At 42.2% G+C, this 22,143-nt stretch overlaps 3 protein-coding genes across 3 annotated transcripts; 1 reads left to right on the forward strand and 2 right to left on the reverse strand.

Moving 5' to 3' along the window:
- Window positions 1–3,161: 3,161 nt before the first annotated feature.
- Window positions 3,162–12,863, reverse strand: faah (fatty acid amide hydrolase). Its single transcript, XM_068591481.1, has 15 exons — window positions 12,449–12,863; window positions 11,590–11,703; window positions 11,025–11,165; window positions 10,065–10,198; window positions 9,765–9,971; window positions 9,615–9,655; window positions 9,395–9,519; window positions 8,755–8,880; window positions 8,531–8,628; window positions 6,205–6,304; window positions 5,985–6,028; window positions 5,841–5,880; window positions 5,644–5,752; window positions 4,833–4,978; window positions 3,162–4,076 (listed from the first exon to the last, which is right to left on the reverse strand). Exons 1-15 carry the CDS (start codon window positions 12,662–12,664, stop codon window positions 3,954–3,956), a joined length of 1,764 nt encoding a protein of 587 aa, XP_068447582.1. The 5' UTR covers window positions 12,665–12,863; the 3' UTR covers window positions 3,162–3,953.
- A 945-nt stretch (window positions 12,864–13,808) lies between these two features.
- uqcrh (ubiquinol-cytochrome c reductase hinge protein) lies at window positions 13,809–15,756 on the reverse strand. The gene is made up of 4 exons (XM_068591424.1): window positions 15,602–15,756; window positions 15,303–15,332; window positions 14,522–14,683; window positions 13,809–14,033 (listed from the first exon to the last, which is right to left on the reverse strand). Exons 1-4 carry the CDS (start codon window positions 15,644–15,646, stop codon window positions 14,001–14,003), a joined length of 270 nt encoding a protein of 89 aa, XP_068447525.1. The 5' UTR covers window positions 15,647–15,756; the 3' UTR covers window positions 13,809–14,000.
- Window positions 15,757–17,721: 1,965 nt separating this feature from the next.
- Window positions 17,722–21,373, forward strand: LOC137794423 (cytochrome P450 2J2-like). Its single transcript, XM_068591154.1, has 9 exons — window positions 17,722–17,925; window positions 18,025–18,187; window positions 18,666–18,815; window positions 18,899–19,059; window positions 19,267–19,443; window positions 19,921–20,062; window positions 20,317–20,504; window positions 20,588–20,729; window positions 21,198–21,373. Exons 1-9 carry the CDS (start codon window positions 17,722–17,724, stop codon window positions 21,371–21,373), a joined length of 1,503 nt encoding a protein of 500 aa, XP_068447255.1.
- The last annotated feature ends 770 nt before the right edge of the window (window positions 21,374–22,143 follow it).

Genomic DNA, 22,143 nt, shown 5'->3' on the forward strand with positions numbered 1-22,143 from the left:
GTGCACCAAAGCCCCTTCCCCCAAGAGTGTAACTCCACACTTTGCTAACCATGTGAAACAATACTTTCACAATACCACAGGAGTTTGATTGTTGGCGACAAGTTATATAATTCCAGGAATTACAGACTAGCATGCAAATGCTAAATCCTCCTCTCTTTCTCCTGAGAAGTGGATGAGACGGACTATATCTGCAGGCTTCACTCTGGCTCCCCAGCTTTGTGCTACAGAGACGTTCTCCTTTCTCCCCCTGACTTGGGTGATAATCCTGACACGCACTGTCTGCATTTTTTACTGTACGTGTTTAAGCGCATTTGCAGAGCATTTATCTCTCCAATGTAAACCAATTTGGCTATAAGGGCCTTGGGCCAAGCACGGCGCTGGAGGGAAGAAAGGAAAACTCAAACCTAGCAGATGTGCAAGGGAAGGGAGGAAGGGAGAGCTGGCGAGGACGCGGGGGTTGATGAACAACTGAATGCAGCAAAAAGGGGGGGAAGCGGAACCGCATGGGAGAAAAAGAGTGTCCCTTGTCCGAAGGGTAAGCTTTTGAAACTTGGGATAGGGGCCTTTAAAGCCGATAGAACGTGGATCACCGAATTGTTGAGTCACAGAATCTGCGAAAATCATACGGAGCTCCAAGTTAATCCCGTCATAGTGAAATCGGTGGGCATACTTTGGGGATCCCAGCGTCTTCTGTAGAAATTTGGAGCCTGCTGTATTGACAGAGCTGCTGTTTGATACCGCCTATACACCTGTATCAGCTGTCTGTTAATCTGCCTTCCCCTCCTCCTACTAGTCCTCCACAGCACGTCGCCTCTGCTAGTATAGTAATGGCTGATGAAATGGACCAAAGACCTGAAAGCTGCCAATCTTGCTGCTTCTTGATGTCTCCTGTAAGTGGCTCCGGTTGCAGGCTGAACTTGTCACTTTGATCATCGGAAAAAGGCAGGAGCCCAGCTGTGTCGAACATTACTACCGGCATTTCTGCGGCGCCATAAAGACTATGGACTCCTTGGTCCCTGAAATGGGACATTAAGACAGAATCATCCTAGTTTAGTTGGGGCGATATCAAGGTGTTTTATTTGCTGGCACACAGGCAGAGTCTGAATGTGTTTGGATGGCTTTTAAAGTACCTGATCTCATAGCCTAAGGTTCCTGTAAATGAGGTGTTTGCTGCTCTTATCAATGAGACGTTACATGAGAAGAGCACCTCGGCCTGACAGGGCTGTTGGGTGCTCCTGCGGTATGATTACAACAGGCTGAGCTTCGGTCATGTGCCCTTTGCATCAAACTTCCCAAACGCTTTCATTACATTGTATATACACTTTCTGAGCTTATATTCACATTTTCAGCAACATGACTACATCATGAAATACACAAAGTTTTCTGTCAGATAATGATGATACTAATACAACTTCTTGTCACATAACATCAGTGAAGGGTAAAAAGAAAAGCAGCGAGACATTTTAGTCGAGCATACCAACCTGGAGCTTAGAGTTGTAAAGGTTTGAATAATTGGGTGTTGATTCTAGGTGGGGTCAACAGTCCAGTAGCGTCGCTTTCATATTACAAGGAGACGAGTTATTTAATGTTGACATCGTTAATGTAACTTTAAACACTTTGGTTCGCTGTAGCACGGCTTCATAAATTCTGAAGAGTTTGATGCGACTACAACTACAAAGAGTGCTTTGGTCTGTAGTTCTATTGTTGCAACTTACTGAACGTCACGCTAAAAGCAATGGATTTGAAACCATAATGCCTCCAGTAAAAAAAAAAAATCAAGCAGATATCAAAACATCATTTTGGATCTATTATGTGACAGGTGTGTATACACACACACACAAATATACAGTACTTTCCCCTTCATCACCAGTGAATGATCCCTTATCAATACTGTCTTCTGCTGGTGAAATGTTCCAGCAAGCACAATATGAGAACCATTTATAACAACCTGACATCTTTTAGACGTTTAAAGTCACGGGATTGAATGAGTTTTACGCTGGTATCATGTATCTGAAATAATATATGAGGAATAAGTGGAAAAATCAGAGTTTAGATAGTCACCATTGATTATAAATATAATAAATATAGTCACCATTGATTTTAAATATAGTCATTGAACTTGGCAAACTGAGTCTTTTGCACTTGTGCTTTGATCCTCTGATGTTTTGTAAGTGCTACTGTATATTAATAACATTTAAATTGATTTTGATGTGTGATGTAATGCACATGACAGCCAATATTGTAATTGGCAAACGTATTGAATGGGGCAATTTAAAGACCGACTTTGCGCATGTGTGTGTGTGTGTGTGTGCGCATTTGTCACTGCTTCTGTCTCAGCTCCTGAGGGATTTATGAACAATGTCAAGTTCCCTCTGAAGACCTGAGTCTCTTCACTGCCTCTTAAGGCTTAATGCTCCCTGACTGAGTGGCACAGCGAGAGCCACACACTCTCCCTCTCTATGTGCCACAGATAATGCTAAGAACAACCTCTCAATTCCAGCTCCCCTCCTCGTCTAATGTGCCCTCCTTCCTCTACCGCACGCACACGGCCATTTCCATTCAATGAGACAGCAGCGCAAACGTGGGCGATTGTAATGGAAAACACTAACATTGTCCCTAATGGTTTCCCATCCCAGGAGAGTTTTAAAACGTATGTAAATTTATGTAAACCCAACAGAAACACATATTTACAATAGCGCGGGGTAATCACAATATGACGACATGGTGCGCTGGCCTTGTAGATGGAGGCGCCATGTGTCATTAGCCACCTTTATCTCTTTTCGGTTTCCTGTTAAGGCATCAGTGCAACAATCACTCACAATAGGAATGAAAATGATCTGCGCTCATCTCTGGCACAGAGATGAAGAGGGAGAGGAGGAGGAGGAAGATAAAGAAGGTAAAGAAAGAGATCGTGTGCCCTGACAGCTACCGGATGGATGCCATGAAGGTGCATCGCACTTCATAAAGTCAGTTCTGTAAATATTCAACATGTTATTTCAGCAGGTTTTTAAAAGCTGTACAGAAAGGGCGTCCTGATGAAGCGCGATCACGACGCGGCGACTTGTACCAACTCCTGAAAAGTGATTTCCACCTTTGTCTTGTGGAAATGAATAGCAGCAGCGGCTCCTCTGATAAATCAGTTTCTTTATTTCATTCTTGGTCATCACATCACAGAGACAATCATTATTTTATAAGACTGTGGGTGACCGAGGCGTAGTGGTGAGCAGGGGGTTGTCCTTCAACCAGAGGATCGGCGGTTCGCTTCCCGGCCCCGCTAACCTCCATCGATGTGTCCTTGAGCAAGACACCTAACCATAAAATTGCTCACGTATACTATGGTGTATGAAAGTTAGATTATCCTGGTAATATAAAGTGTCTTTAAGTATTAAGAAAAGCTCTATAAAAATCCTGTAAATCCCCTTTTTTAACATTATTTTCAGAACTTACTTGCAAATGGTGATGTGAATAAAATTTCTTCTAAAACATGTAATGTCTGTTCACGCTATGCTGCATAAAATATTAAATGACTTTGGAAGGACATTTCATACCTTCCAAAGTACAAGCAGGATGCTGATTTTCACGAAAACAACAAAAAAAAAAAAACACAATGATAATCTAATCATGGCAATGTCAGTTAGCCTCCTAATTTTAAAAACAAACATGATAATTTAAATGCCTAAGTTTATGTCTTATGTACAATACAAATAAAATGATATGTTAATTGATGTGTGTTAATGACATAATTAAACAAAGAATGAATGAATGATAATAAAGCAATCATAAGTTGTGTTAAATTTAACACACATTCTAGTTGATTTTAATGCCCTTAACAGGTATTGCATGTATTTTCTCCTTGAGACAGTTGTTTGTGCTTTCACATTTACAGAGAGTGCTTACAGCCAATTCATCCTGCAGCCCCTGAAGGGAGCATTCCCACCTGAGGCCTCCAGGCTTTACTTTCTGCTCTGTTTGACCAGTTGTTCCACCTCCTTCATGAAGCGCAGGCAGAGCTCATCCTGCCACGGCAGGGCGACACACTGCACCGCCATGGGCAGACCCTCGCCTCCAGCGACAGCCTTCAACACAAACATCCAGTCAGTCAACAGTCAGCAAAGCACCAGCACCACAGTGCTCTGGCTCCATCTACTGACCAGCTGTGGAACTACAGCTAGAAGATGGACGTCTGAACAGCCAGAGGTTCAGAAGTTCAGGGGCCACAAGGGTGGCATGTGATACAAACAGAGTTACGAATAGCAGCAATCTACTGTTATAATTTCATAATGGAATATCTGAAGTTGTTTTTGGCAGTCATTCACCGCATTGGAAAACAATTTAGAGTTTATAATTGCCGAGGAATAAATGAGAGTCGTAAGCTCTACTTTACTTTAAAGAAGCATAAAAATTTAAATCACAAGTTGTTGTCATCGCGTCGTTGAATCTTTACAAAGTGTTTGCTGTATGAGTAGGCGCAATCGGCAGTCGTTAAACAAACAAAGTACACAAGTGGAAACGCGCTAGGCTCAAGAACGTGGGGCAACGGGAACAGTGTGTAACATCTAGTGGGATTTATTGGCAGAAATTGAATCCAGTAGTCCAGAATGGACAAACCAAACACAGGCTCCAGACAGTGCCATTCGCTGGTTAGGGTTTAAGTGGGTGAGGGGGTGAGGGGACTGAGAAAATGTAGCTCAAAGTCTCTCTGTTTAAAACACATGACAGCTTCCAGAAAAAGAAAAGCTATAGGTTTCAGTGATTTTTTCGGGCTGCATTATACCAACTCCCGTATCATATCATTTGGTTTCAGCAATCTCTCCCTGACAGGTGTTTCTTACCTTTTTTAACAGCTTGTCCCAGAAGTCGTTAAAATTGCCCTTATAGTGCCTGAGTTCCTCCTCATCCTCTGCCGTCACCGTGGAAACAGGAACGACGCCCGCGGGAAAGGTGAGGAGATTGAAAATCCCGGTGTGAGAAAGAACACCTGGAAGCACAGAGAATAGCAGCCAATCATTCAGTGGGTTTGATACAGAAAACATGAGTATCATCCAGGTAGTGTTGGAGAAAATCATCATGTAACATAGTTTGGACACCTTACATTTGGAATCACAAGGACAACTTATGTTGAACACTTCAGGTTTTATAAAAAAATAGTTACTTAGAAAATTAGGAAGTTAATGACATGAAAGCTGGGTCAAGTAAACACATTTCCCGTGCAAGAACTGTGTGTTCTGTCAAAGGTTATTTTGAGCATTACCGTAGGCCACAGCAGAAGAACATACCATACTTGGAAAGCCTGATGAGCTTTGTTTGTGTTTCAACCGATTGGTCTGATTGATGGAAAGTGATCTGGGAGGGCTGGATTACCCTACGAAGCTCATGCTGAAAGTTTAAACTGTGGTCTTGTTGAACATGCCTTGAAGTTATAACACTTCCCGCTGGGTTGCAACTCCAAATCAACGTCTGTCCTCGTCATTTCGCCACAACAGTAGATCAATCCAGAGCTATTTTGGCTACAACAGTTCAGTTTCTATGCTAATAATAGCCATCCATGATTTACAGAAACCATCAGCAAAGATAGAACATCTCTTAATAAAAATAATATAGAAAAAGGACACACACACACACACACACACGGAAATGACTTACTTGTTAACTTGCTGCAGTAGTAGAAGTTGTAGGCTGGTCCGATCATGGGGCACAACAGCACGTCTATGTTGAGTCTTCTCCACTCTGATATGGTTTCGTGAATGTATTCCTTGTGAAAATACAAGATAATTCAATGTCCCCAATGTATGCACTCCTTCATTCATGCACAAGCATCATGAGCTGACTACGACCAGTACCTCGACAGCGCTGTGCTGCTGCCACAGAGCCTGAACAGATCTAAAAACAAAAAAAAGGCAGAGAAAGAATCAGTGGAGGTTTGTGTATTAGATGCAATGTGTGTGGGCAATGTGAAGTGGAAAATGTCAGAACAACTTCCTCACCCAACTCCACAGATGGAACTGAAGCTGTCAGAGCCACGAGGAGACTGTCAAAAAACAAGAAAGACATTAAAACACAGTCCAAGTGTTCAATCACAGTAACTGTTTTCTAAAAAGAGCTGCATGGACGTATTCAAACCAAAACCGGACTCACTGAGGAAGAACTCCTTTTTTTTATTTAGTCTGTATTTATGCACGTCTGCCACAGAAGGAGGGAACTCACCAGGGGCTTGAGGAGGAATGAGAGGGTTTTCTTCAACCACGTAGGGAAATAGTACGGTATGAACTGTGGTCTGAGACAAGGGTCCAGAGAGTTACCCTCCCTATAACAGATACAATAAGGGATCATTGGCACACAACAGAACAATCTGTTCAAAAGGATTATAATATGGTCAAAACATTTCACTCAAAGTGTGTCATGCTGGAGATGAAATATTGGAAATGTTGCATACATTTAATAAACTATGCGTTTCCACAGCTTCACAAGGTCTCTCGCAATGGTCACATGATTGCCTTGTCGCACTTATTTCAAGATTTAAGATGTTTTTACTGTCTGCAGGAGCGAAATAGGAGCACATCATTACTGGATATGTACACTGGGTGGCGCTGTTCTGTTCTCTAGATAGGTCATTAGAACAAGATTGACAGCCGGCGTCAGACCCGGGAAAGGGCACAGCTTTTTGACCGCTTCACAAGCACTGCACTGGCTGAAGCGGCATTAGATCAATGGTGGACACCAATTGACTAGATTGTGTTGTAGGAGGGCAAAACGACAATAAAAGTATGTGGTACCGCACCACCTGTTCGTAGTTCCTTCAACTAAGCAAGCGAACGTGATCGAGGCAGAACAGTAGTGCGTCAGCCTAACCAAACCGGAGGGAGGGACACCTCAGTGGCCCAGTGGAGGACGGGCTCCTTTAACACTAGTCAAAAACCTTCATCCCAGAGGCAACTTTGTTTGGAAACTTCCAAGGACAAGGAGAGCTGTCGGAGGCGCCCTCTGGAGGACGAAGCCGTCGGGACAGCCGTTTGGGGGACGAAGCTTCGGCAGCCCATGCAATGAGGTACATGTAGTGCGACGCTGGTAACGGACATGTACATTGTGTGCACATAGTGGGAAAGTGTGCGGCGCTGTGTTGGAACACAAATGCAAAAACAGGTCGTTAAGCTCACCGCAATTAGAAACGAAATTAGTCAACGAAAGCAACCGCCAAAAGAAAAGAGATACACTGTTTTATGGCTGAGGGTGATAAAACCCAGGTACAAGGTGTTCCTAGAGAGTTAATTGAGGATGGAAGGAAGCAAAGGGCATCCAACTGTTTGTTGGGGTTGCTACTTGTTACCATGCGAGGAAAGGGAAAAACATGAAACTTAATTTAAAGCACGAATACTGTTCAATGATGAATGTGTTGCCGATACAAGCAGGTGGGTTTCATTCAATGCAGGGAATGTGTGTGAAAATGGGGAGGATTGTATTAATCCGCAGGACAGTGTCAAATAGCTAGTAACTACTCAAGTCATCGGAGTAGCAGATGTGGTAAATCCAGTTCCACCTCATTCGCGAGGATAACGATGGAGGCAAATAGAGCCGCACTGATCATTCGCACGGCAATGTTAAAGGAACGCCATGCTTTGGAGGAGCAGGAGCAACAGCTGAGGAGGAAAAGAGAGCAGCTTAATTTGGACACCGAGCTATGCTGACACCGCTATGTCGGCGGTATTTCAGGCCTCTAATCTGAAAAGTTATTCGCGAGGACCCTTAGATGGCATGGCTACCTATTTCGAATGGGGAAAAAAGGAAGAAAAAAAAAAAATCAACATCTTAAATCCTATGGCAAAGGAGTAAAGGCCGGAAGGGAAAGAAAGGAAGCAAGCCGACATGACAAAACGGCAATTGCCACGTGATAAACTTCGGTCAACGGATGTGCGACCAAAGGAAACGAAGCAATGGGTCAACCCTACTTCACAACCACAACGCAGTCCCAATGAACAACAGCAGGAAAACCACATATCGGGAAAGCATCTTTTTTTAGCGTCAACTAACAGCTTCTCAGTTAAAAGGACAAAGAAAGGCATTCCACCAGCCACCATCGAATCAGTCAAACTCCGTCTGGAGACATACTTGGCGTCATGCGCAGGCAAAATGAAATAACGGCCGCGCTGGTGCACCAGCAGCATTCATCATCTCTGCTACCACGAGCTATTCCCCTATTCGAAGGGGACCCTCTGCACTACAAAACATTTATTAAAGCCTTTGAACGGGGAGTCGAGGAAAAGGTAGCCATAATACTATTCTGTATGGATCAAGCATTTCCACCAGTTTTGGGAGGCTCTATAGAGGCACACGTCTGCATTTCTTCGCCGCAAAATCACTAATTAGGTCATCATATGACAGCTTCTGAACCACTTCACCAGTGATGCTGATGACAGCAAGACCACTTAGAGGTTCCTTCCCCATTGTTGAACGCAAGTATGTTTTAAATGACTTAATTGAGGTAATTAACGAGGATGACGCTGATAAATAACTGCCATCTGAAACTCCAACTCACAGTTTTTGAATCAGGCTGGCGCATCCGTCTGCTAGGACACCCTTTAGAATAAGTTCATACATAGCGTACTGGATCTTCAGAGGACTGTAGGGCACCAACTACAGGCACAAATGGCAGAGAGGGAAACAAGTAACTGTATTGACACACAAAAGTTTATGTCACATATTTTATGTAGCCGGAGATCATAAAATATATGCGTGTGTGTCTCTGTCTCTCTCTCTTACGGTGTGGCCTGCCTGCTCCAACAGAGCTTTGACCTCTCTGACGCTTCGGGTCATGCTTGGAGTCGGTTGTGTGTAGCCGTCGTTTTCTTGGTAACCGATCCTGAGAGGTTTGGAGCTCTGGTATATCTGAGGACAAGACATTCAGATCAGTGACATCTGTGTGGAAACACAACGTTTCATTTTTTTGTACATAACTAGGACATATTTTTGGAAAGGAAGCTTTTCTGTATTGATCTTCGGGCTTTAGCTTAGTTCTTATCTACGGTAAAGGAATGGGCGAACTGCTACTGCTGATGAACTATAGCTTTAATTTGCGAAAATAAATAAATAAATGTGTCACTGAATTATCATTGTATGCTGTAACATTATCCCCCAACATTGGAGAAGTAAAATTATTTGCTTTCTTGCTGCGATTGAGATGAGAAAATGTATTTCTCTCTCAAGAGAAATCAGCCAACCACCACCTCGTAAACTCACTAATAAACAGGTAATACTGTTTAAGCTGTGTAAAAACGCACAATTCTCATTTTACGGAGGGTTATGTGCTGAACTGTTTCTTGGCCGAGTAGCCTCCAGGAAACAGTCAGGTGCATAATCCCCCTTAAAACACACAACTTATTTTGTTTTGTAGTAGACTTACCTGCTTATTGAAAGGAACAGGTGGAACAGTGGGGTCCAAAGAAAACATGTGGTCACAGAGCAACGCCTGCATACCCAGAACCAGACTGTCCACATCCCTCGCCATGGGTCCGGAACATGACGGCACTAATTTCAGAAGGAACAACAACAAAAGAAAAAGAAAAAAGGTAAGCAAACAGCACACGTAGTATATAGCCAATGATGATACACCTGTCTCTTACCTGATTTCTGTCCCGGATAAATACTGTTTACGCCCCGTTTACTAACAAGACACAAAGAAATAAATCATATAAAACAAAGCAAATATCGTCAGGTGGCACAAAATGTCACAAGTGACCGTACAAATAATTGACAGGAGCGGAGACGCCCACCTTAGCCGACATGGTGTCGGCTTAAACCCACAGATCCCACAGAATGAGCCCGGGATCCGGATGCTACCTCCGATGTCACTGCCGAAACCGAGCACCGAGCCTCCTCCCCCGATGAGAGCCCCCTCCCCTCCGGACGAGCCCCCCGAGGTCTTCTGGAGGTTGTGGGGGTTCAGGGTCTGCCCATAGATTGGGTTACTGCAGTCGTAACTAACGAATAAAAAAAAAAAAATCAACACATTTAATTGCGCGCTGTTGTGTCACAGGTTATCTGGTCGTTAGTTTCTTTAAGAGATCATTTACTTTAACAGCGCTTGGGGTAGGTTGGTTTTCACAAAGGGAATAGCTCCTTGTCTCTTCAAAACTTCCACTATCACGCTGTCCTCTTCGGCAGGCTGGTCCAGTTGAGTAATGAGGCCGCAAGAAGAGTCATGATTCTGGTGGTGTAAAGTAAACACAGGCAAGGTAAATACATAAACCAGAGTGCCAGAGTGCACACACTGCTACTACCGCCTCTCATTAGTTGAAGCTTAGATGGACGAAGGATAAAATAGTGTTCCCTCTGCCATAATACTTGATGCCGTTGGAGCTCAACCGTAACTTCAGTCACACAGAATTACAATGAACTTAAGGTAAACAAAATAAGGCACAACATATAGTCAGAGAATTGCACAAAATAAGGCACAAAATGATGATAGCAGTGTTGCACAAAAAGTGCACTGCAGTATGGTCATGACATGAAGTCACAGCAGCAGCCGTCTGTGTTTGTGTGTGGGTGTGTGTGTCTGTGCGCTGCCGTGAGGCGCCCGGGAGCAACCGGGTGTCTTGTGTTGTGTTTTGTCAAGAACACTTTGACTTGCGAACTGTGGGTAGACCAGGGATCGAACCGTGAACCTCGTGGTTGCAGGATGGTCACTCTAACCATCAGCCTCATATATCGTATCATGAATCTTGTCGTTTACTCCTCTATCGCAAATCCTCACTCATAATCTCTTTGCTCTCATTGTTTGGGGCGGTCCACTATATTCTCAGCTGTTCTCATCGGTTGGTCACTTCTATCCAATAGCACAGCAACACACCTGCAATGTCATTGTCTTACTGCTGACTCTTGTTAAAAATGCCTTCTTGTAGTACGTTCATGTTGCCGTTACGTGCACCCCGCCACCTCCCCATCACCGTCCACTTATTCCCAAGGCCATCTCCATTATCTTGCTGCTATCCATCAATCTAAAGACATAGGCAACAAACAACCCAAAAAAATACCTTAATCGAGTAGTTTTCTTTGATGCTAACTGGAATGCCATACAAGAGACCTTCCTTCTTGGAAGCAACAGTTTTCAGCTGGTCAAAGCTCTCCAACAAGATCTCTGTGCAGCAGTTCAGATCTTTGTTTACATCCAGAGTCTGTGGGGAAGAAAAGAAGCAAAAAAAAACACACAGACGAGTTTGTATGACTGGCTCTGGAGCAGCAGCATCTCTGCAGCTGACAGGAGGAGACTTGACAAACTGGTGAGGAAGGCCAGCAGCGTGCTGGGGTGTCCTGTGGATACTGTGGAGGTGGTGGAGGACAGGAGGATGATGACTAAGCTCTCATCCCTGATGAACAACGCCTTATTCATCTTATCTTTCCTTCAAAATCCTGGTTTGGTAGAGCATTTGAAACAAATATGGAATTGGTGCACGATGTCCTCTGTAAAGTTAATGATTCATTAAATTATGTGATTCAACCTTCAATCACAAAACTGCCCTACAGGCTATAAAAATATATGTGTGTAAACGATTGTTCTGCGATATGTGAGGAATGATTGATGTTATTTGGGTTTTGGACCTTTTCCATGTAAGAGTAAAACACGTCCTCAGGGCTCAGTAAGCCTTCCTGCAGGCTGTTTGTCAACTCAGGCAGAGACATCGCCAAGATGGGAGCAGAGTCGATCCCTGGATGCTGGAGGACACACACACACACACACACACACACACACACACACACACACACACAATTAGGGAAATAAAGGTGCAGTCGATGTCCACTGCTCAAACAAAGACGGTGTTTATAATAAGTGACGCAAAAGTAAAAAGTGAAATTAAAAAAAGCAACTTGTTGGGCAAAATCTTATCCAACACACACACACACACACACACACACACACACACACACACACACACACACACACACGCACACACACTTTCAAAATGAGTTAAAGGTTCTACACAGATGAGAAAAAAAGCAATAAACTTATAACCTTGATTAAATATAAATATCAAAATGTTATCACATCCTAAAGAATCAGCATTAATGGCCATGTACATTTTCACATACATGGAACTTGACGCCAGTTTCTGTGCTACATACGTGTTTACAATAAGCAAAAGATCAATATAAAAAACACAAAAAGAGACATTAAAGAAAACAGAAAAACAGTAAACATCGGAACCAGCAACAACATATCTAATCTATATCTTTCTTTTTGTTTTCTTTAGTCGAGCAATTAGTAAAAACAATACCCCCCCCCCTCCCTCCCTCATCCCCCAAATGCCTTCAATTAGAATAGACAATGGAAGGTGCGCAGTTTTAACATTTCCCAAAGCCCGTGAACGTGACATTGACGTCCACAAACTGATGCCCGTGTCGGTCTGAACTAACAAGACAACTTTCCCTTCAAACAAGCCGTCGAGTCTCAGCTGCTCACCGACTTCTTGTACTGCAGCACCGCCTGCTCGGCCCGCTGCAGGCCGTCGGCTCTCCGGTTCCGGGCTTTCTGCATCTTCTCCTTCGCCACCTGGTGCCGGTGGATCTTCTGCACGAGCGCCAGCAGAGCACCCGCGCTGCACACGGCACCGGTCAGCAGAGCCGCCGTCCGGCTGTCGAGCCTCAGTCCCTGCAGGAACTGTTTCACGTTGTCCATGTCTTGTTCTTGTTCTTGTTCTTGTTCTTGTTCTGGTTCTTCGCTCGACTTTCTCTCTCTCTCTCTCCTCAATAACCTTCGGATGACTGGGGCTAAACCCAAAAGGGGGATGTCCTTAGATAATGCATCCCCGGGATGAGTGGTTCATGAAGTCAACAGATGGGTGCGGCTTGCTGGTTACATATTCAAAACGGAGCTCACCGCGAGCGGCGAAGCAAACTACTGCCGGAGCCCGGAGGAGAAACCCGAGACGACTGCGTTTCCTCAGTTGCAATGTAGAGGGCGCTAGCGCCGCCTTGAAGGAGCCTTTTAATCTGAATGACACCTCCCAAAAAATGTTTGTTTTATTCTGAAAGGCTCCACATTCCTTAGCTGTGTGTGTATAGGAAGTAGAAAGAAAGACATTGAAAAAAAAGGCAGGGATGAATAGTTTTTAGTTTCATTACTCATCTACATTTTTTTATTTGAGTCTAACCAGATCTGTACCCATTGAGCAAAATTACAAACGTACTTTGAATGTGCTGCTTTATAGCTTTGTATTGTGTGTTCACCACATGTAGTGTTGTATTATGTCTTTTATAACGTACTGTTTGCTATTGTGTTATGTTTGTTATGTTTGTCAAGGGATTACAGATGCAAATTATCTGAAGATATAATCTGGTACATCAAATGGTGACATTTATGTTTGAATGGAAAAAAACAGAAAGATGCAACACAGCGGATTCTGTTTTGCCAACAGATAGCCAACCATTATTATTGAAATGGTTTTGTTTCGTGAACAGATAGCTAACAATTCTTCTTGAAATAGTTGCTCTTCTCCCCTCCCCCTGATCCACCTCGCTGTGTGTCATCAGACACACAGCGTCTGTCTTGCACCTGTTGTTTGGCTGCGACCCTAAGAGCAAAGAGTGAGAGGCACATAACGAAAACAAAAGAATCCAAAACAATACCAAGATCAATCTGTTATCGTTTCATCCGGATGGCACCGGTCAGGCTAGGACATTATGATGAGGCATTATTAGAAAATGGGACTTACTTCATATACATTTATCTCTACAAGAATCCATTTATTGAGGGTCAGCATGGCAACGTATATTTACCATTTGTATTGGTATGGTCAAAAAGTAAACTTGTGACACCAGGAAAGGTTTTCAAGCCATCCACTTTAATGAAATGTTGACTCAGGCTACCTCGTTAAATACTTACAGATACAGTAATGTGAACATTTAAAGTTACAACATACAGCAGATCCACATATGGATGTAGTTGATACAATATTCTTCTCATAACATTTGAAGAATGTCCTCAGCCGGTTGTGCAATGTTTAGGGAGGACTTCATTTCACTGAATTGAACAATTTGTTTGACACCTGTAGAGGACAAGAGCAAGTTAATTAATGCATTTTACTACATAAAGTGCAAGTAGACTAAAGGGCCTAAAATTATGTTGCAAAGAAAATATTTTAATATCACCGAGTTACTCCTACATGGAGGTCATACTTGCAAATGTTTGACAGAAAAAAAGATATTTCTTTGAAATAGTTATCGCAAAATATACTTCCAACTGGTGGGGCACCACACCACACCGTTCATTTTAAGTTAGGAAAAGCTGTGGAAAATTCTGCAATGACAACAACTATTGTCATGTTTCTGGATACATTTAACTTTGTATCATAAGTCAACTACTGTATAAATTATTTGCAAACCGCATTGATCAACTGAACTTATCTTGAGAAAAGAAGTATTACTCATTCTATTTGAAAACGAATGACAAAATGCCTCGACATGAACTGTGACTCCTTTTGTGATGTATCCTTAGTGTTTCTGCTTCATATAATTAGCAAATGTCTATGCTTACGCAGTGGTCGCGGGCATGCAGGAAGTCCATCAGCTCCTCGGTGCAATCCTCCTCTGTGGAAGACCGGGAGCCCACTCTGGTCTCACAGTGCTCCAGAAGCTCCTGAAAGTGAACGCAGTGCTCCGTCTCCTCACACTTCTGTCGCAATGTTTCCAGGGGATCCTGAAACACATAATGCAGCATTCAGAGCACGTGTCTTGTTGAGTGTCTTTCAAAAGACACTCAAAAATCTACATTTAGTAGATTCACGATGCGCCATCACCATAAACCAGGATGAACTTAATATGTTAGAATCACCTAAGCAGCACCATCACCACAAACTACTACAGCCCCCATGACCATGACGGTGTATCTAATACAACTCATGAGTGTATTATGAGTGCAACCTATTTATAAACAACCTATTTTTTTCCTTCAAAGTTCAAATCATCCAATCAGTGTGATTTTGACAAGTCTACCAACCAGTAAAAAATGGGGTTGCTGGTACAGTTTGAACAATGTTTAAGGTGGAGAAGGAAAAATGCTGCATATATTTATAGACACATTTCCAGTGGGAGGTGGTGGCAAAGGAGACGACCTGAAACGACCAAGTGTCTACTTATTACTGATCACATAATAACGTCCTTTTTTTAACCTCTGATTTTATCCTTTTTGTCAAGTGTTTTTTTTTTTTTTTTAGCTTATTCAAAAATAAATGCTCGTTTGCCTGTTGAATAATTAAAATGTAATTCAATTAAAACGTGTATTTTCATTCTGATGTGTGGATCTGCAATGAACATACCACCATGTCTTCCTCTTCTTCTTCCTCCTCCTGAAACAGACATAACGTTACGTGACCGCCAGGCAGTTGTTTTGTTATCAATCACACATTTAACAAATTAAAAGAGACAATTTTACCAACGACGAACACTAATGTCATTTTAAATCCGCTGCATCAATCAGCCTCAACATGTTTTCTGGCCATTAACGTAAACTGGTGATGATACAGCTTCGTTAGCCGTGTTGTGTTAGCTCGCTAGCTAAATTAACCAAACGTTACTGGCTTAGCAAGGTTATTTTAAATATGTCAAAGCTACTAACATCCTCGGGCTCTCCGTTCGTGATCATCTTCTCCTCGAAAACCATGACTTTTTGGTGTTATTATCCTCAGATAGCCGGCTGTCAAAATGCGAACGTTGGAGGACACGGAGGGTCACACGAGCAGAGCGGGAGTTAGCGAAAACTAGACACGCAGCTTCCGGTCATCGGACTTTCACAACAAAACCACTAGCTCAACGACTTTTGTTGGTATATTGTGGGATCAAAAGTTTAAAAAAAAAAAAAAGGTACAGAATGAAAACGTTAATGCAAATACACGTATGCATTTTGTTTGAGCCATGGTTGAAGTCAACTATCTGAATTTGTGTAATATAATCACTTCATGCATGCACGACATGACTACAGCATATAACGTTTACTTATGATAACAAACACACTAACATTTACTCTGCCACTCATTTAACGGCGTTTTTCACGGCAAAATGTGGAAGATTTTAATAATAACAATAAAAATGAAGCAACAGATGTGTTTTACTTTGAAAGTAGTTTGTGTCATTTCCCTCGACGAAATGTATAAAGCTCTATACCACCATCGTGTGTTGAAAAGTAGTACTACACCATCTAAATTAATTTCCGCACAACTAATCATCGGTGAGTAAAACACTACTATACTTTGATGGTCTAGACTACTCTGCCCATTTCTGCCAGTAATATTCAACCAAGCCAACACAAATAGTACAGTAAAAGAGTAAAGTGAGGTTTGGCCTGAAGGTGGCATCAGAAGGACACACATGTTACAAAATCCTCACCACAGTGTGTGCTCCAGAAGTACAGTTAAAAGTTTTATAAGAAGTGTTGTATAACGTAAGCAATCATTAAAGGTTGGCTGTTCTCTCCCCACTTCCTACTGCCTGCATATCAAAGTGTCCTTAAGCGAGACACTGAACCCTATGTTGCTCTCTGCGAGCTTTACAGCAGGCCACTTCTCCTGAAAGTGCAGGATGGTTTAAAGGCAGATGTAAAAAAAAACAAAACAAGGAATGTCTGAGGACCAAATGGGGCATATTTTTTTTTGTCCATCAAGCAGAAGTTTTCTCTGTATTCTTGACTGCACAACAAGTGGACATCATAGCCAGCGTTCAAAACCCAGATAAGATCCACAATGTGCTGCAAAAAGATGGATCGTTTATTGTATATTTTGTTATTGCATTCAGGCACATGTCAAGAATCCCCTTCATCATCACCGCTATCCTCATCCAGAGGAAGTTTTCCTCTCGTACCGCTCCATGAATAGCAGTGACCGTGTTATGTCAAGGCAACCCAACCGAACTAGAAGAGATGAAGGAGCCTTGTGGAGTTCCTCATCTGTGAGTTTATCACCTGTCTTACTTTTCTGATCAATTTTACTTCAGTGGGTGAGGAATTTATTTTCACGTCTTTTTGAAATTATTCACGTCTGTTTGCAAGAATATTTGTTTGTTACTGATTCCCACAAATGATTTGAGGACCAAGAGATTACTCATTCAACTTGGCTTTTGATTGACGACCCAAATCCAGTTGAGGCTTGTTAGAGGTATAAAAAAACTCCAATTCAATGTTTTCATAACCTGTTTAGCTGAGGAAACATATTCCGCAGACAAACCCTGCTCGTGCAATAACGCAAACAACAAATGTACATTTTTAGACTTGAATAAAACTTTAGCTCGACATCAACAACAGCAGCTACCTCCTGATCACTGAAACTGGGGCGCTGTGCGACAGCAAAGAAGGCAGATGGTTACACCGGGGTATGAAAGTTGCATAGTTTCAATAAATATTGAGTATTACATGAGTTGACAGCATTAATGTTCGAGCAAGGGAAATTTCTAGTTTACCTTTCTTAAAGGAATTGTACTTAATTGATTTTTGTTGTTCCGAGTTTGTACTGGTTGAATGCACTTATTGTAAATCGCTTTGGATAAAAGCGTCAGCTAACCGAAATGTAATGTAATGGGTCACAGATTAACAGTGTTTAAATCCCTTCATAAATAATTTAGAGAGCATAGTCTAGTGCAATCAGTAGGCTTTTGTTGTTGCCACACAGAGTGAGTATAGTGGCATCACACCAACCTTTTATGTGACAGGGGAAGCAAGGACAGGCTTTATTTAGACAGGACTGCAGAATGGATTCAATCTTGTCCATATTTGGATCGTATGATATTTGGGATGTCAAAAGCCTGCTGCTCTTCACTGCAGTTTTCATCCTCACTGCAGATTATATTAAGAACCGTCGGCTGGGAAGCTTCCCTCCGGGGCCCCGGGCCTTTCCTATCGTGGGCAACATCTTCACCGTAGATTACAACAGGACACATGAGAGTCTGACGCAGGTAATAGATGTCATTGAAAATCTAAAAGATGGAATGAGGACTGTTTGTGTTATATGTCATGTTAGGCATCACGCTCTCCCTCCTCAATTCCACTGACAGTTAGCAGGGAGATACGGAGATGTGTACAGCCTTCGAATGGGCCAGAGGTGGATGGTGGTGTTAAACGGGTTCGAGGTTCTGAAGGAAGCTCTGGTACATCAGGGAGACAGCCTGACAGACCGACCAGACCTCCCTCTGGTGAAGGACATATCCCAGGGCCTGGGTGAGAGGACCTAACACACACACACACACACACACACACACACACACACACACACACACACACACACACACACACACACACAATCTGTATTCAACTCAGTGCTATTGTGACTTCTGTGATACAGGAAAACATTGTTAAGTAAACACACTGTGTAATTAATTGCTTGCCTCCCCACCTCCCAACTGCATTTGCATTTTCTCTTTTTTTTATTACCTTTTAGAACGTTTAACACATAAAAGTTCACACTTTTTATTTTTGCAGTCATAACAACTCCCAAATATAAAAACTATTTGTAATAAAATAACAGCGCTGTAAAAAATAAGTAATTAAAAGTGCATCGCAAGCTACATGTGACCGATAAAAGTTTGGTATGACATGGATTGTTAAAAGAAAATATTTTATATGTACAAATAATATTCCTTCATTTTCCTGTTTTCTATCTATTTAAATTGAATTACCTTTTTTTGTCTACTATTAGGTGTAATTTTCAGTAATGGGAATTTATGGAAGCAGCAGAGGCGTTTTGCACTTTCAACCCTCAAACATTTCGGATTTGGCAAGAAGTCGCTTGAACCCGTCATGTTGGAGGAATTGAAATATTGCGCAAAAGAATTCCAGAGCCATCAAGGTAAACAGTAAATGCACAACTACACATTGGAGTGTTACACAAGAAACAAATACACTAATCTAATTTCCTGTTTAATTGTGGAGGTAAGCCCTTCGATCCAAACCTCATCCTCAACTACGCGGTCTCCAACATCATCTGCTCTCTGGTTTTTGGGCATCGCTTTGAATATGGTGACGAGAAGTTCATGGAACTGATATCGTGGTTCAGCAAAGGTCTCGGACAGGAAGCCTCCATCTGGGCTCAGGTACAGTATTTTAAAGCTGTTGATGGTAATCCAAACAATTTTTGCCTTTGTTTTAATATGTGGTATTGATTGTAATAGTGAATCTTTCTCTGAAATACTGTTACGAGAGTTAATTGTAAACTATATTTCAATACGTGGTTTTGATTGTTATCGAAAATAATAATACGTTTTCAATACGCTGTTGTTGCAATCTGCTCTACTCTGCAGCTTTACAACTCCTTCCCTCTGCTGATGAGACACGTGCCAGGGCCTCATAAGACAATCCATCACGTCTGGGACAGTGTAAAGGACTTCATAAGAGGAGAGCTTAAGGAGCACAAACAGAACTGGGATCCCTCCGACACTAGAGACTATATCGACTGCTACCTCAAAGAGATTATGCAGGTGATTGGCTTGAGATTTGTTTTTCTCACACTGTGTTTTTCATGTCGTTCCTCTGAACATCACATCTGCTTGTTTTGTATCTACATCACAGCGATCAGCTGTTAATGTGTTGCACTGACACAACGATTCATTGGGGCGCCACTAACTTAATACGAGCAATAAAGTGTGTGTGGGTGTGTGTAGCTGGTCACTCCCATTTTTTTGTAAATTCATACTTTTATTTCTGGGAGCTACACACTGCCTAAAAGCTGATTGTAGCAAAAGAAGAAGAAAAGAAAAAATACAGGGTTAAGGTTAGGGTTAGGGTTACATACTTCAGTGCTGTTCGTAAGTGATGATGGACGAGTATTTTATAGGGTCCACATTATTTTTGGAGTAAATTTCAGCAGAGTATACCTAGTAACCATCATCGATGATTACTAGTTTAATAGTTTTTTTGTAGCACATTTTAATACATGTATGGGTGCATATTCTCAGAGTAAGGGGCAGGCTGACAATACCTTTGATGAGGAAAACCTGGTTATGTGTGTCTGGGATCTGTTCTTGGCTGGAACTGAAACCACATCCACCACCCTGCGCTGGGCTTTCCTCTACATGGTGAAGCACCCCGAGATCCAGGGTAAGAGCACCGACCAAATAAGTGAAGCTCTTTATTATTAAATAATGGGTGAATGGGCAATACTTCGACAAGTTTGTTATCAAGAGAAATTAGGCACATAATGTGACTGCTTTGATTCCCAAGATTACAATTATTGTACAATATTTTGAGACTTTCGCATCTACGACTAACAAACCTCTTCCTGTAAAATATACATTATGACCACCTGTTCACGAAATACTGTAACTTCTGTCTGTTACCCTCCTGTTTCACAGCAAAGGTCCAGGCGGAGATAGATGAAGTGATTGGACAGTCCAGACAGCCGTCCATGGAAGATCGAGCCAACCTGCCCTACACAGACGCTGTCTTACACGAGATCCAGAGGATGAGCAACATCATTCCTCTCAGCCTGCCTCATGTTACCAACCGGGACATCCAGCTGGGAGGCTACACCATCCCTAAGGTCGGTTACCATGCACAGTTTCCATGTCTCGTACACAACCATGTTGCATCTTTCTGAGTTGCCTTTACAATTCCCATCGCCAGGGAGTTACTATAATCCCCAACCTGACCTCGGTGCTGTTTGACAAGAATGAGTGGGAGACGCCCGACACCTTGAACCCCGGACACTTTCTGAACGAGGAGGGCAAGTTTGTGAAGCGAGCTGCGTTCATCCCTTTCTCTGCCGGTGAGGAGCAACACGATCACTAGTGTTCTTGGTGTCTTCACTTGTTAATACTGGAGCTGGTAGCCTTTCCCAACACACTACGTAATTCTACAAGGACCCTCATATAATGATTGCTGATCATGATGAACTCTTACAATCAAGCTGAGCACACAGGCAAGATGGAGGCCAGGGGTCAAAAACCACTTCCTTCTTGTGATAAATGTCGGTCACATAATCATTTCAGTTATTATGGAAGGCACCAGACATGCATGTTTTTGGGGGGTTTGCAGAGATGGGCATTTTCATGGATATAAATTAGGAATTTAAAAGATTAAGAGTGGAAAATGTCTATTACTTTTGCGATATAGTGGGCAATTTCTTATGGTTACCAGGAATATAAAAAACATATGTAAACGCCTGCTACTGTTGTCTGACATTAGTCTGAAAGAAATGTCCAAATGTTTGTTTCAATTTGTTTTCCTGTCTCAGGTAAGCGGGTGTGTCTCGGGGAGAACCTGGCCAGGATGGAGCTTTTCCTCATCTTCACCTTCTTAATGCAGCACTTTACCATCTCCATGCCTGCTGGGGTGAAGCCTGTGTTTGATTTTCGCTTTGGCGTCACTATGGCACCAGTTCAATATGAAGTCTGCCTGACCTCCCGCTAAGAGGAGCCCTAAAATAAAGAAAAACAATAGAAGGAGCAGCAAAGATTGTTTGTGCTCTGCACATATGATTATGTCACTGTGATAAGTTTAATCAATATATCAAACTGATTTTTGGAAAGGAGATGCCCCACAATTCCTTGCCGCATTCACATTTAAAGTGACGCGTCATTCGACCGTTCACAAGAACAAACAACTATGACCGACAAACTCAGATCATGTAAATAACCGTTGCTTTACCTTGGAAATACTTTTAATAATCCATTAAACTTGCTGGCAAACTGCGAACGCTACATTGCTCCTGTAAAGGGATTAAATTGCTGTATATGATATTCTCTCTCTGGTGTTGTACTGCAACCTCCGGCCTTATTCTTTTATTGACTTCAGCTTTGATGAAAGTGTTAAACCTTCAGTCTTTTTGAGTATCGTCTTTTGAATCAACTATTTTGTCACATTACAATACCATCAAGTTAGCACTTTTAGGTTAAACTGAGTTGTGTTTCATAAACTGCACATTTTTATGATCAGATTATAATCTGAACATGAATCACAACATAAAGGGATATGAGACATCGTTTGTGTGTGAACGTATTTAATTTAGCATGTTTGAACAAATAAACAGTTTAGTAGCTTTGCATTCTGTGAAAAATACTTTGGTTTCACTTTCATATTCCTTCTTTCAATTGTATTCCAACCTCATTAATAAAGTAATACAAAAAACAGGGTTGTTTAAATCGTCTGCATGACGTAGACAGCAGCTTGTGAGTAGCGTC

The sequence above is a fragment of the Clinocottus analis genome, unplaced genomic scaffold, assembly GCF_023055335.1.
Source record: "Clinocottus analis isolate CAN_PGR_092001 unplaced genomic scaffold, fCliAna1.0.p SCAF_25, whole genome shotgun sequence".
NCBI classification, from domain to species: Eukaryota; Metazoa; Chordata; class Actinopteri; order Perciformes; family Cottidae; genus Clinocottus; species Clinocottus analis.